This window comes from Musca autumnalis, unplaced genomic scaffold (assembly GCF_047663935.1).
Source record: "Musca autumnalis isolate F117 unplaced genomic scaffold, ASM4766393v1 scaffold_2, whole genome shotgun sequence".
NCBI classification, from domain to species: Eukaryota; Metazoa; Arthropoda; class Insecta; order Diptera; family Muscidae; genus Musca; species Musca autumnalis.
Genome location: NW_027411755.1, coordinates 18,560,099 through 18,574,391, shown reverse-complemented (window position 1 = coordinate 18,574,391; position 14,293 = coordinate 18,560,099). Strand labels below are relative to the sequence as shown.

At 30.8% G+C, this 14,293-nt stretch overlaps 2 protein-coding genes across 2 annotated transcripts in view; one reads left to right on the top strand and one right to left on the bottom strand.

Annotated features, from left to right (window-relative positions):
* nAChRalpha6 (nicotinic acetylcholine receptor alpha6) overlaps positions 1-14,293 on the bottom strand; it is a 961,717-nt gene that overhangs the window by 644,096 nt on the left and 303,328 nt on the right. The gene's annotated exons all lie outside the window — the stretch shown is intronic.
* On the top strand, positions 914-3,972 carry LOC141392165 (uncharacterized). Its single transcript, XM_073965117.1, has 2 exons — positions 914-3,333; positions 3,374-3,972. The coding sequence occupies exon 1, from the start codon at positions 1,034-1,036 to the stop codon at positions 2,267-2,269; it is 1,236 nt and encodes a 411-aa protein (XP_073821218.1). The 5' UTR covers positions 914-1,033; the 3' UTR covers positions 2,270-3,333; positions 3,374-3,972.

Genomic DNA, 14,293 nt, shown 5'->3' with positions numbered 1-14,293 from the left:
ATGAAGTTGTTTGGTGACAACTGAAACTATAGTATTCCCTACCCTCCGCCCGCAACTAATCAATTTCATATCCACTGTAAAACATTTTGTTGTTATTCAAATACTTGAATACAACAAAATATGGACTAAAGCTGAAATAAACACAAATATGTAAATCCTATATTCTATAAAAAATCCAGGATTTTTGAAAACATTTTTATTAAAAAATCCACAATTTTTGTAAATTTTTTTTTTAATATCCACGATTTTTGTAAAAATATTTTTAAAATATCCACGATTTTTGTAAAAATATTTTTTATAAAATCCACGTTGTTGGAAAATGTATTCTTTAAAAATCCACGGTGTTGGAAAATATATTCTTTAAAAATTCACGGTGTTGGAAAAATATTCTTGAAAAAAAAATCCACGGTGTTGGAAAAAATGTTCTTCAAAAAATCCACGTTGTTGGAAAGTCCACGTTGTAGAAAAAAATATTCTTGAAAAAAAATCCACGGTGTTGGAAAAAATATTCTTCAAAAAATCCACGTTGTTGGAAAATGCACGTTGTTGGAAAATCCACGTTGTTGGAAAATCCATGTTGTTGGAAAATCCACGTTGTTGGAAAATCCACGCTGTTGGAAAATTCACGTTGTTGGAAAAAATATTCTTTAAAAAATCCACGTTGTTGGAAAATCTACGTTGTTGGAAAAAATTTTGTTTAAAAAATCTACGTTGTTGGAAAAAATTTTGTTTAAAAAATCTACGTTGTTGGAAAAAATTTTGTTTAAAAAATCTACGTTGTTGGAAAAAATTTTGTTTAAAAAATCTACGTTGTTGGAAAAAATTTTGTTTAAAAAATCTACGTTGTTGGAAAAAATTTTGTTTAAAAAATGAGTGCTTGTTTTGTTCTCACCCGGTTCGGTTGTCAGTGCGCTTAAACAAAGTATTATAGTTAAAAGTGACTGCAATTTCTAAATTGCTAAGAAAAACAATAACAATATTACTGTCTGTACTGTGAGTTCGGCACTACTCGGAGTAGATTGTGGTACACACAATGGTCAAGCCCCACGGGGGCAAACCTGCGGCACGCCGAGCCGCCAACCCATCACTTTCCAAATCCAAAGCTAAATCACATCGACCGTTATATTCGTCGACCTCGATGTCAAATCTACCTACATGTTCAAATTTCAATAGATTCAGCTCTTTATCTGACCTCGAAGATATGGAGTATGCATCAGAAACAAATATCAAGTTAAACACGCCCAAATCAACACCTAAGCCTCCACCCATTATTACTGATTCACGAGTATGTATGAGAGAAATCCAGCTTATTACCGGCGATGACTGTGTATACAAACGAACATCCATCGGGACCAAAATGTTCCCACAATCACAGGAGAAGTATGAGTTTTGTATTAAAGCACTAAAAGAAGCTCTTATAGAGTTCCACACCTTCAAACCAAAGGGTAATAAGTTATACACCATATTCCTGTATGGTCTACCAAAAGTAAACACCAATGACATCATAGATGATCTTAATAAATATAACCTTCCCCCAACATCTGTGACCGAAGTCCAGACAAAGCTCAGTAATGCTAACGACGCTGTTTACAAAGTTCAATTTGACAGAAAATCGTTCAATCCAAGTCATCTAAAAAATATTAAAACTATTTGCAAGATAATCATTACTTGGAAAAAACACAAACCAAAAAAAGCTGACAGACCTACACAGTGCTGGAACTGCCTGATGTATGGCCACGGCGGTGATCATTGTAATAGAAAACCAGCTTGTATGACTTGTGCGAAGTTACATAAAACATCTGAATGTCCACTAACAAAGGATAATAATCGCCCTCCAGTCTTCTCCTGCTTCAATTGCAAACAAGCAGGGTATGATAGAACTGATCATGCAGCAAATGATATTAAATGTCCATTACGTCAAAAATATCTTGACATAAGGCTAAAAGTTACAACCAACCAAAGCAGAAGGGCCACGATTGCTGTACCCAGACACACGGTGATCTCAAACAACAACAACATCAACAATCGCAGTTATGCTAGCACGGTAAGAAATGAATGTGCGAACATTCATACAAACAACAATCATTCAGACGTTGGGCATGGAAGAAATGCTGGCGCGACTAGTAATGAATGTTCTGATCTATTCAACATAGACGAACTCTTCAATATTTTTTCCTCTGCTCTAGATGAGCTAAGCAGGTGCACATCAAAAGTGCAACAACTACAAGTAGTAATGTCTCTATTAAAATATGCATATGACTTTAAATAGAAACTCCGACAGTTTAAACATTTTACATTGGAATGCAAACGGTATCACTTCATATTCAAATATGATACAATTTGAACATATTTTAAAACAACACAATATTCATATTGCTGGTTTAAATGAAACTTTTTATAAAGATCATCATAAACCATTCTTCGAAAATTATGTTATCTATCGTAATGATAGACAAAGTTCAAGCGGAGGTGGGGTAGCTATTCTGGTTCGCAAAGACGTCTGCCATACCCTACTACCAGCAACAAACACCATATCCATTGAAAACCTTTCTATTGAAATCGTCATTAATTGCCGGAAAACAATAGTCACAACCGCATACTCGCCGAGATACACATCCTCATTTTCACATGATATTAAAACGCTTACGCCAGACAATTCCGATTTTATACTCCTCGGTGATCTTAATGCAAAACATTCAGCTTGGAACTGCATTTGCAATAACGCTGCTGGTAACGCACTCAACAATTTGCAACAACTACATAACTTTTTTGTTTACTACCCAAGTACTCCAACTTTATATCCACATCGCCCAAATACAAACCCATCCACAGTTGATATTATTCTGAGTAATATTTCCATCCCAATAACGGTTACCACAATGGATTATGAAATTCCTTCAGATCACCGTCCGATTCTGTGTTCTATAAAGTCTCGGATTTTGAAGGAAAATACATATACCTATTCATATAAGCACACTAATTGGAGAACTTTCAAAAGTACAATTGAAAATAGCATTAATTGGGTTCATGAATATTATACGAGTAAACATACCATCGACAAAGAGATCGACAAATTCGTCAATCTTACACTTACTGCAAGAAATCTGTCAACCCCTTTACGCAATATTCATCTCGGCAACGAAATCCCTCAGGATGTTATCTATATGATTGGTCAGAGGAAGAGGTTTAAAAGAAAACAAATTCGATCACATAACTCTTTAGAGTCTAACTTTTATGGCCAGTGCACCAAATTTCTCACCAAACATATAGACAAGAAACTAAATGTATATAGGAACCAGAAATGGTCCGAACTTCTGGAAAATATGAGACCAGGTGACAAGCGTTTCTGGAAAATCAGCCGTTCACTAAGAAGTAAAGGAAAACTTAAAATACCAACGCTTAATACCGGATCTAAAAAATTAATTACAGACCTCGAAAAGGCTGAATTATTTGCTGAAACGTTTAAAAAATCCCATGAGCTTACCTCAACGTACACTCACTCGATTGACCATATCGTAAATATAACATCGTCAAACTTAAAATCCATGCCCCCGTGTACCAGAAACGTAAATTATATAACGTCTAATGAATTATCATATATTATTTCCCAACTCAAGTCTTCAAAAGCGCCAGGCTTCGATAAAGTCCAAAATATTATGATAAAGAATCTTCCGGATAAAGCCATAAAACTACTGGTTATACTTTTTAACAGTTGCATTCGACTGAATTACTTTCCTTCAGCTTTCAAAAACGCAAAAGTCATTGCTGTAGCTAAACCAAACAAACCTCCTAAAATGCCAACCAGCTACAGACCAATTAGCCTCTTGAGCAATCTGGGTAAATTATTCGAAAAAGCAATACATTCCAGAATTTCGGATTTTGCATCCGATTCAAATATCATTTCTGAAAATCAATTCGGATTTCGTCGAGAGCACAGCACAACTCATCAGATCGATCGTATCAAAAAGAAAATAATTGTTAATAAAAGCAGAAGAAAATCAACAGGTTTAATCTTGCTTGATATTGAGAAGGCTTTTGACACAGTATGGCACAATGGCCTAATATACAAAATGGTCAAAGCAAATATACCTACCTATCTCTGCAAAATAACTGCAGAATTCTTGGAAAATCGAACATATGCTGTCTCTGTAAATGATGCGGTCTCCTCATTTAGGAGTATACCAGCAGGAGTGCCCCAAGGATCTATTCTCTCTCCAATCCTCTATTCCATTTACACGTCAGACTTCAAACCACCGAAAGAAGTTGACACTGCATACTATGCTGATGATACAGCCCTGTTGTCAACCAGCAAACTAACTTCTGCCCTTCTCAAGAAAATGGAGTTAAGCATTAAATCATGTAACAAATATTTCAATAAATGGAAAATCAACAACAACAAAACACAAGCCATTATTTTCCCTTTCAATAAATCACCAAAAAGATTACCGAGACGACAACTACTCTTTAATGGAAATGCGATTGATATAGTTAATGAAGTAAACTATCTCGGAGTCACACTAGATAAAAAGCTCACCTTTAAAAAACATATTACTAATTCCTGTCAGAAAGCAATAAAAGCTTTTCGAGCTTTATGGCCATTTCTTAATAGGCGATCTAGCCTAAGCCTGAAAAACAAGAATCTAATCTTCAAAAGCGTAATCCGACCTATACTCTCTTACGCATCCCCAATTTGGTACAGATCAGCAATTACTCATCTTAGAAAACTTCAGGTTGTACAGAACAAATGTCTGAAGATGATTCATAATAAACACTGGCAATATCCCACACTAATGCTACACGAAGAAACGAGATATGAATTGCTCATTGATTTCATAAAAAGATTAAATGAAAATTATTTTAGCAAAGCTAGAAACTCACGTTATCCCAGGATACGTGAGTGTATAGAAGTCCCTTAATGAATTATTGCTCAACATTGTAAATTACCAAACGGAAAATTATTGAATTAAACTTGATTATTTGTGAATAATCATATTTTAATCCTTAAATTTTCCTAACATATTTGAAAATCCCATCTTGTAAATCATATATAGGTTTTATATCCTTTTTTCCTATACCTAAACTCATACTTTAAATATGTTTAGATATTATAATAATAACCAAAAACTTACTTGTTGTAATATCATATGTTGATATATTCTCATAATTTGTAATGTATAATGTATAAGTAACTTGTTAATTTGGATAAATAAAAATTGAAATTGAAAAAAAAAATTTGTTTAAAAAATCTACGTTGTTGGAAAAAATTTTGTTTAAAAAATCTACGTTGTTGGAAAAAGTTTTGTTTAAAAAATCTACGTTGTTGGAAAAAGTTTTGTTTAAAAAATCTACGTTGTTGGAAAATCCACGTTGTTGGAAAAAATATTCTTTAAAAAATCCACGTTGTTGGAAAAAATATTCTTTAAAAAATCCACGTTGTTGGAAAAAATATTCTTTAAAAAATCCACGTTGTTGGAAAAAATATTCTTTAAAAAATCCACGTTGTTGGAAAAAATATTCTTTAAAAAATCCACGTTGTTGGAAAAAATATTCTTTAAAAAATCCACGTTGTTGGAAAAAATATTCTTTAAAAAATCCACGTTGTTGGAAAAAATATTCTTTAAAAAATCCACGTTGTTGGAAAAAATATTCTTTAAAAAATCCACGTTGTTGGAAAAAATATTCTTTAAAAAATCCACGTTGTTGGAAAAAATATTCTTTAAAAAATCCACGTTGTTGGAAAAAATACTCTTTAAAAAATCCACGTTGTTGAAAAAAATATTGTTTAAAAAATCCACGTTGTTGGAAAAAATATTGTTTAAAAAATCCACGTTGTTGAAAAAAATATTGTTTAAAAAATCCACGTTGTTGGAAAAAATATTGTTTAAAAAATTCACGTTGTTGGAAAAAAATTCTTTAAAAAATCCACGTTGTTGAAAAAAATATTGTTTAAAAAATCCACGTTGTTGGAAAAAATATTCTTTAAAAAATCCATGTTGTTGGAAAAAATATTGTTTAAAAAATCCACGTTGTTGGAAAAAATATTGTTTAAAAAATCCACGTTGTTGAAAAAAAAATATTTTTTTAAAAACCCAGGTTGTTGGAAAAATGTTCTTTAAAAAATCCAGGCTTTTGAAAAAATATTCTTTAAAAAATCCAGGCTTTTGGAAAAATATTCTTTAAAAAATTCAGTAGCCACTAAATATTTTCGTGACTTAAGATTTATTAAGTACCGTGATGGTTCCTCTGCCTTTAGATATTTTTTTTGGTATATCTTAAAATCCGCAGTTTTTTTAATATATACTTTCCTTTTTGTTCCAAAACAGAAACAAGTATCCACAATTAATATTTCAACTGTAGTTAAAAATGTTCCAAAACTCATATCCTCTATCACTTTCTCTAGTTAAATTCGTTTCTTTGTACGACTCAAAGGGAGGATGAATTATGATAAAGGTTGTTTGTTCGGTTGCTGTTGTTCACTTTTACTTAAGGTTTGCAAATTTCTCTGCAGCTTTTGCTGCTTTTTACCACAGCCTCTTGTCTAGTTATTAAGGATTTCAAGAGGGTTAAGAATACTACACCCAAACATAGCCTCAAACCCACACACAAGTAGAGCTGAATGTTTAAATTACACAGTTTATGAGTGAATATGAGCTTCAGTGAGAATATAAGAATGTGTGTGTGTGGAATCATTTTTGCAATTATTCTTATTAAACAATGTGAGAGTAGTTAGTCGTTTTTTTTTCAGTGAAACTTTGTTCTTTTTTTAGTATTATTATTATTGCCAGCAACATGAGCATCAGCAGGAGTGCAACAGCAAATGTCGGCAACACAGAAGAACATTACTTAACAATGAAAAAGAATAAGCGTTACACAAAAACACATAGCAAGAAGTAAAAGAACAACAACAATGATGAGTAAAACCCAAAAGCCATGTTAACCATGGCAACAATTGTAACTTTCCGACGAGGTAGTTAAAAATATGCAGACAAGTTGGATCTGATGAAATGCTAATAAGATTATGTCTCAATTGTAGAATGTTTTAATAAAAGCTGAGCGCTAAGCACGCAATTACAAGACAAGAGTTCTTCTTTTATCAGGAAGAGGCGTCTGAAAATGATTTTCCGATAAGTTGAAAGGAGCCTTAACTCTGGGATTTGGAAACCCCACGAAAATTATTCTTTAAGTTATTTTGCTTTTCGCGCTATCTGCAACTGGTTGGTACATATGTATGTAATTACATATTTACTCTCTACATAATCACCATATCCTCAGCGTATGTGTGTGTATTTAATTTCTTGTTTTCAAGTTTAGTGGGTTAGTGTTCACAGGTTTAAGTGGTACTGCAGCGTAGACAGGAAGAGAGATTGCGAGGGAAAGGTGTTGTTATGCAAACAATAATATTCAGATTTAGGTTAGATGGTTTCCAGTTCCCTTTATGGCAACATGTTTTTTTCCTATTTTGAAAGTACAGTTTTGTTTTGTGATTTAGGGTTTAAAATAATTTTTTATAATATTAAAAATTATGTAACATTTAAATTAGAGTTACATGATACAAATTAGTTGCCTTGTAAAGTTGGAATGTGAGATATGGGTTGCGTATGTGTAACATGTGTAAATGAATATTATGTAATTAATTCAGCATACGCAATAGTGGCACACAAATATTTTTTAAAGTGAGGTGGCGTATATGGAATTCATTCTTCCGACTTCAGGGCTGGGGTTGAATTCTTTAAGGTGTGAATTGGTCACCTTCAAAAATGTGGGTCTTTCATTTTTATGTCAGGAGGTCAAATACAAATATTTGCAGTCCACATTAGCAAAGGCATGAGAATTGTATTTCAGATGTATCAACAAAAACTAAAGAATATTTCTTCCAACAACGTGGATTTTTTTAAGAATATTTTTAACAACAACGTGAAATTTTTAAAGAATATTTCTTCCAACAACGTGGATTTTTTTAAGAATATTTCTTCCAACAACGTGGATTTTTTTAAGAATATTTTTTACAACAACGTGAAATTTTTAAAGAATATTTTCTACAACAACATGGATTTTTTTAAGAATATTTTTTACAACAACGTGAAATTTTTAAACAATATTTTTTCCAACAACGTGGATTTTTTAAAGAATATTTTTTTTCAACAACGTGGATTTTTTAAACAATATTTTTACCAACAACGTGGATTTTTTAAAGAATATTTTTTACAACAACGTGGATTTTTTAAAGAATATTTTTTACAACAACGTGGATTTTTTAAAGAATATTTTTTACAACAACGTGGATTTTTTAAAGAATATTTTTTACAACAACGTGGATTTTTTAAAGAATATTTTTTACAACAACGTGGATTTTTTAAAGAATATTTTTTACAACAACGTGGATTTTTTAAAGAATATTTTTCCAACATCATGGATTTTTTAAAGAATATTTTTTACAACAACGTGGATTTTTTAAAGAATATTTTTTCCAACATCGTGGATTTTTTAAAGAATATTTTTTTCAACATCGTGGATTTTTTAAAGAATATTTTTTAACAACGTGGATTTTTTAATGAATATTTTTTCCAACAACTTGGATTTTTTAATGAATATTTTTTCCAACAACATGGATTTTTTTAAAGAATATTCTTAAAAACAACGTGGATTTTTTAAACCATATTTTTCTAACAACGTGGATTTTTTAAAGAATATTTTTTACAACAACGTGGATTTTTTAAAGAATATTTTTTACAACAACGTGGATTTTTTAAAGAATATTTTTTACAACAACGTGGATTTTTTAAAGAATATTTTTTACAACAACGTGGATTTTTTAAAGAATATTTTTTACAACAACGTGGAATTTTTAAAGAATATTTTTTACAACAACGTGGATTTTTTAAACAATATTTTTTACAACAACGTGGATTTTTTAAACAATATTTTTTACAACAACGTGGATTTTTTAAACAATATTTTTTACAACAACGTGGATTTTTTAAACAATATTTTTTACAACAACGTGGATTTTTCAAACAATATTTTTTCCAACAACGTGGATTTTTTAAACAATATTTTTACCAACAACCTGGATTTTTTAAACAATATTCTTTCCAACAACGTGGATTTTTTAAACAATATTTTTTCCAACAACGTGGATTTTTTAAACAATATTTTTTCCAACAACTAGGATTTTTTAAACAATATTTTTTCCAACAACGTGGATTTTTTAAACAATATTTTTTCCAACAACGTGGATTTTTTTAAGAATATTTTTTTTGCAACGACGTGGATTTTTTAAACAATATTTTTTACAACAACGTGGATTTTTTAAACAATATTTTTTACAACAACGTGGATTTTTTAAACAATATTTTTTACAACAACGTGGATTTTTTAAACAATATTTTTTATAACAACGTGGATTTTTTAAACAATATTTTTTATAACAACGTGGATTTTTTAAACAATATTTTTTACAACAACGTGGATTTTTTAAACAATATTTTTTACAATAACGTGGATTTTTTAAACAATTTTTTTACAACAACGTGGATTTTTTAAGCAATATTTTTTACAACAACGTGGATTTTTTAAACAATATTTTTTACAACAACGTGGATTTTTTAAACAATATTTTTTACAACAACGTGGATTTTTTAAACAATATTTTTTACAACAACGTGGATTTTTTAAACAATATTTTTTACAACAACGTGGATTTTTTAAACAATATTTTTTACAACAACGTGGATTTTTTAAACAATATTTTTTACAACAACGTGGATTTTTTAAACAATATTTTTACAACAACGTGGATTTTTTAAACAATATTTTTACAACAACGTGGATTTTTTAAACAATATTTTTTACAACAACGTGGATTTTTCAAACAATATTTTTTCCAACAACGTGGATTTTTTAATGAATATTTTGTACAACAACGTGGATTTTTTAAAGAATATTTTGTACAACAACGTGGATTTTTTAAAGAATATTTTGCACAACAACGTGGATTTTTTAAAGAATATTTTGTACAACAACGTGGATTTTTTAAAGAATATTTTGTACAACAACGTGGATTTTTTAAAGAATATTTTTTTCAACATCGTGGATTTTGTAAACAATATTTTTTCCAACATCGTGGATTTTTTAAAGAATATTTTGTACAACAACGTGGATTTTTTAAAGAATATTTTGTACAACAACGTGGATTTTTTAAACAATATTTTTTCCAACATCGTGGATTTTTTAAAGAATATTTTTTTCAACATCGTGGATTTTGTAAACAATATTTTTTCCAACATCGTGGATTTTTTAAAGAATATTTTTTTCAACATCGTGGATTTTTTAAACAATATTTTTTCCAACATCGTGGATTTTTTAAACAATATTTTTTCCAACATCGTGGATTTTTTTAAAGAATATTTTTTCCAACATCGTGGATTTTTTAAACAATATTTTTTCCAACATCGTGGATTTTTTAAAGAATTTTTTTATGGACCATTAAAGGGGTTTTTATAGAATATTTTATGGACAATTAAACTTGTATTTTTTAAAGAATATTTTTTCCAACATCGTGGATTTTTTAAAGAATATTTTTCCAACAACGTGGATTTTTTAAACAATATTTTTTCCAACATCATGAATTTTTTAAGAATATTTTTTTCAACATCGTGGATTTTTTAAACAATATTTTTTCCAACATCGTGGATTTTTTAAAGAATATTTTTTCCAACATCGTGGATGTTTTAAAGAATATTTTTTCCAACATCGTGGATTTTTTAAAGAATATTTTTTCCAACATCGTGGATTTTTTAAAGAATATTTTTTCCAACATCGTGGATTTTTTTAAAGAATATTTTTATGGACAATTAAACGTGGATTTTTTCCATTAAAAGTGGGTTTTTAAAGAAAATTTTTTCAAACGTGAATTTTTAAAGATTTTTTTTTTTCAATATTTGATTCTTCAAGGAAATATTTTTCAATCGCGGATATTTTAAAAATTTTTTTCAAACGTTTAAAAAATTGTCCTCAATGTGCGCTTATTAAATATTTTTAAAGCCCCCCAAACTTTAGTGTTGTACTTGTTGCACTAATGTCCCTGATTTGGTTCTGGTCACAATGTCCAAAAAGACTTGTTGGCTTGAAAACCGTGAATTGCTAGAAAAAAAAACACAATTCTCAAATAAAATTTAATTGCTTTATAAATGTTAACAAGTCCTTGAACTTTTTTTAATTTGCTCTCTTTTTAAGTGTGAATGTGGTATGTGTGGTGCGATGTGATATTTAAATCGTCTATTGTAGTGGTAAGTAGCATTTACACATATTACAAACACACATTCGCACTTCCTTTCCTAACAAAATGTGTGTGGTCCCACTGCAGTAGTAGTTGTGATTGCAGTAAGCTGTACTGTAAGCTACAAGAAAACTTTGTTTTATACTTTTTTATGATTGTTTTGAAAATAGTTTTTTTTACAAAACAAAGTTATGAAATGCTATTTAAATTTTCTACCCATATGTTGAGAGCTTTAAGTGACCTTTGAACTTGTTGGTTGTTAGTGCTACGTGGTGTTGTTGTTGCTTTTATTTCTCACCTTGTTCATGGCAGTGTGCGGGAAGTTAACAACACAGCCTTGGGAGGGTGGTAATGAAGTTTTTTGTGATAATAGAAAAAATATTTAAAAAATGTTTCAATGGCCTTATATGTTAAAAATATGAGAGTGGGCCTAAGGCCAATAAAAAATAAAAAGATGGGACCTTTAATTAAACAACTTGTTGGCATGAGTTGGACATAGGCCGTAGAAAATATATGATGGAAGGGGTAGAGTCATTAAAATGTTCCAATGATATTTGTCCGATGCATTTTTCCTTAAAAGTCATGACATAATATCTATAAGTATTTAGCCAAACCCTAAAAAGTACATCCCTTACTAAATCCCCCTCATCTTCAAGTTCCCAAAATCCACTATCCCACACTTACCCACAATTTCCAATATTTTTGTTAATTACTAAACTAATTTTAATAATCTACTGTATATTTATGAACTTAATAAAATATTTTTAGAAAATTAAAATACATAAGCATTGCCCAAGGCAATTGTTAATGAGTTTTTACCTGAATATCGGATATTCAAATAAGACCAAACACCACACACAACTTATTTACCCTCATGTTGGATGAAAGAGAGACAGCAGAAGAAGTAGACAATTTCTTGGACTAATTTTAAAATTACAAATTTCCTCAGTTACCCAGAAGAATGAACACCTCATCAAATCTAGTTATGGAAATTATTAATAGACTTTGTTGCAACAAACAGTATTGGGATTTGCGGCAGAATACAGCTTGTAAGCAAACTCAAAACCAGCCAGGTAAAAGGTTCCAGGTAGATGTTTGATATGTTTGCTTAGGCAATTGTAAATAATTAATTTATCAAAATATTTGGAAAATGTAGCTTCAATACACTTTCTATACGCACTAAAGTGGGTGTTAGAAATTGACTTTTGAGGAAAATTTAATTGAGCCATATGTTAAATGAGAACGCACACGCACTTAAATACAGAAAACTGCACGTGTCTACATTTTAAGGAGATACACACAAATCCTTTATCACATCTGTAAAATAAATACATAATTTGTCCTTGTACAATTTGTGGTTGTGTGAACACGAGACCTTTTGCTTACCATAAATCTTACTTATGATGAGCATGAAATGTATAACGAAAAGCTTATTGCTAAGTTTGTGATAGCATAATTAACTATAAGCTGTAGATAGCCAGCAACAAATCCCATTACCAAATAATGGGTTTATGTGGAAGTTTTAGGTAGCGCCATGGCCACTTAAAACCTGTGCAAGCTACTTAACCATAAGGTTGGCAAGGACGTAATTACTTTTCAAACGACCTCCATTTCGTAAATAAATTGAAAAAAGATGTATATATTGTGTTTATATTTATACATAAATTTTTTTAATATGTATTTTATTTTATATTTTACATTTTATATTTTAAATGTTATATTTTATATTTAATATTATATATTTTATGTTTTATAATTAATAATTTATATTTTATATTTCATACTTTATACTTGACACTTTATATTTTGTATTTTATATTTATACCCTACACCACTATGTGGGGAGGGTATTATAAGTTGGTTTTGGCCAAAAAGTTGGTAAAGCATCGAAATAATGGTCTTAGACCCACACTTTTATATACCAAAACAAGTAAAAAAGTGTCAGTCGGCTTTGCAGGCAGATATATGTATACCCTCAGCCAACTTTTACCCCCGTGTAGATTAGGAATTAACTGCACTAAGACACAAATGTTGATCCTTTGTGGGGGAGGTACCCTTAGGGAGGGCCAATATGGGCCATTTTAGAAGTTAAACTAAATTTTGACAAAATATTAGGAGATCCAAAGTTTGGACCAAATTGGTTGGCCCATTCAAGTGACATCGTCCTAGCATTTTAGTGACATTTTTAAATATTAGGGAGAAGTACCGAAAGTTGTTGACCGGTATTGCCCATGAAACTAAGTTTGGATATAATATGACGAAGACCAAATGTTGGAAAAATCGGTTGAACGGTTCAAGAGTTATCGTGTTGTCCGACCGCCATATATGGTGACATAGGGGTTTTTACAACCTTCAGGCTGTTTTGCCAAGAAATATGGACTTGCCCCTGAAAAACTTTTACCGTCGTAATGGAGGTAGCGAATGCAAATCGCGTCAACAAAACCAAAGTGATTCGAGAGCAGGTCTTAAAGTGAACTTATACGAAATTTATGTGAGAGGTACCAGAAAGAGTAGACAAATATAGTCCATATTCGAACCTGAGCTATATCTGGTAGATATATTAGGATGTGCAAAGTATGGATTACATCGGTCACTCCCTTCAAAAGTAATCGCGCGCAAATTTTTCCGAACATTTTTGAAGTTTTGTGGGGGAGGTACCTGAAGGAGTGGATCGATATAACCCATCTTCAAATTTAAACTATGTTTCTGAACGCCAAATTTTGGACCAAATCGAGAGATTCCGTTCGAGAGTTATCATGCGCTCCAACCACTACACAAGGTGTCATAGGGGCTTTTTGCACCTTTCCGGCCATTTTCTCAGGTAGTATGGACTTGCCCTGATGAAACTTGTACCGTCGTATGGGGGAAAGTGGATACAAGTTGTTTCAACAAAAATCAAAGCGGTTCGAGAACAGGTCCTAAACTGAACTTATCCGAAATTTTGTGTGGGAGGTACCCGAAGGAGCGGGCCGATTGAGTCCATATTGGAACCTCATCTAAATCTGGTAGAAATTT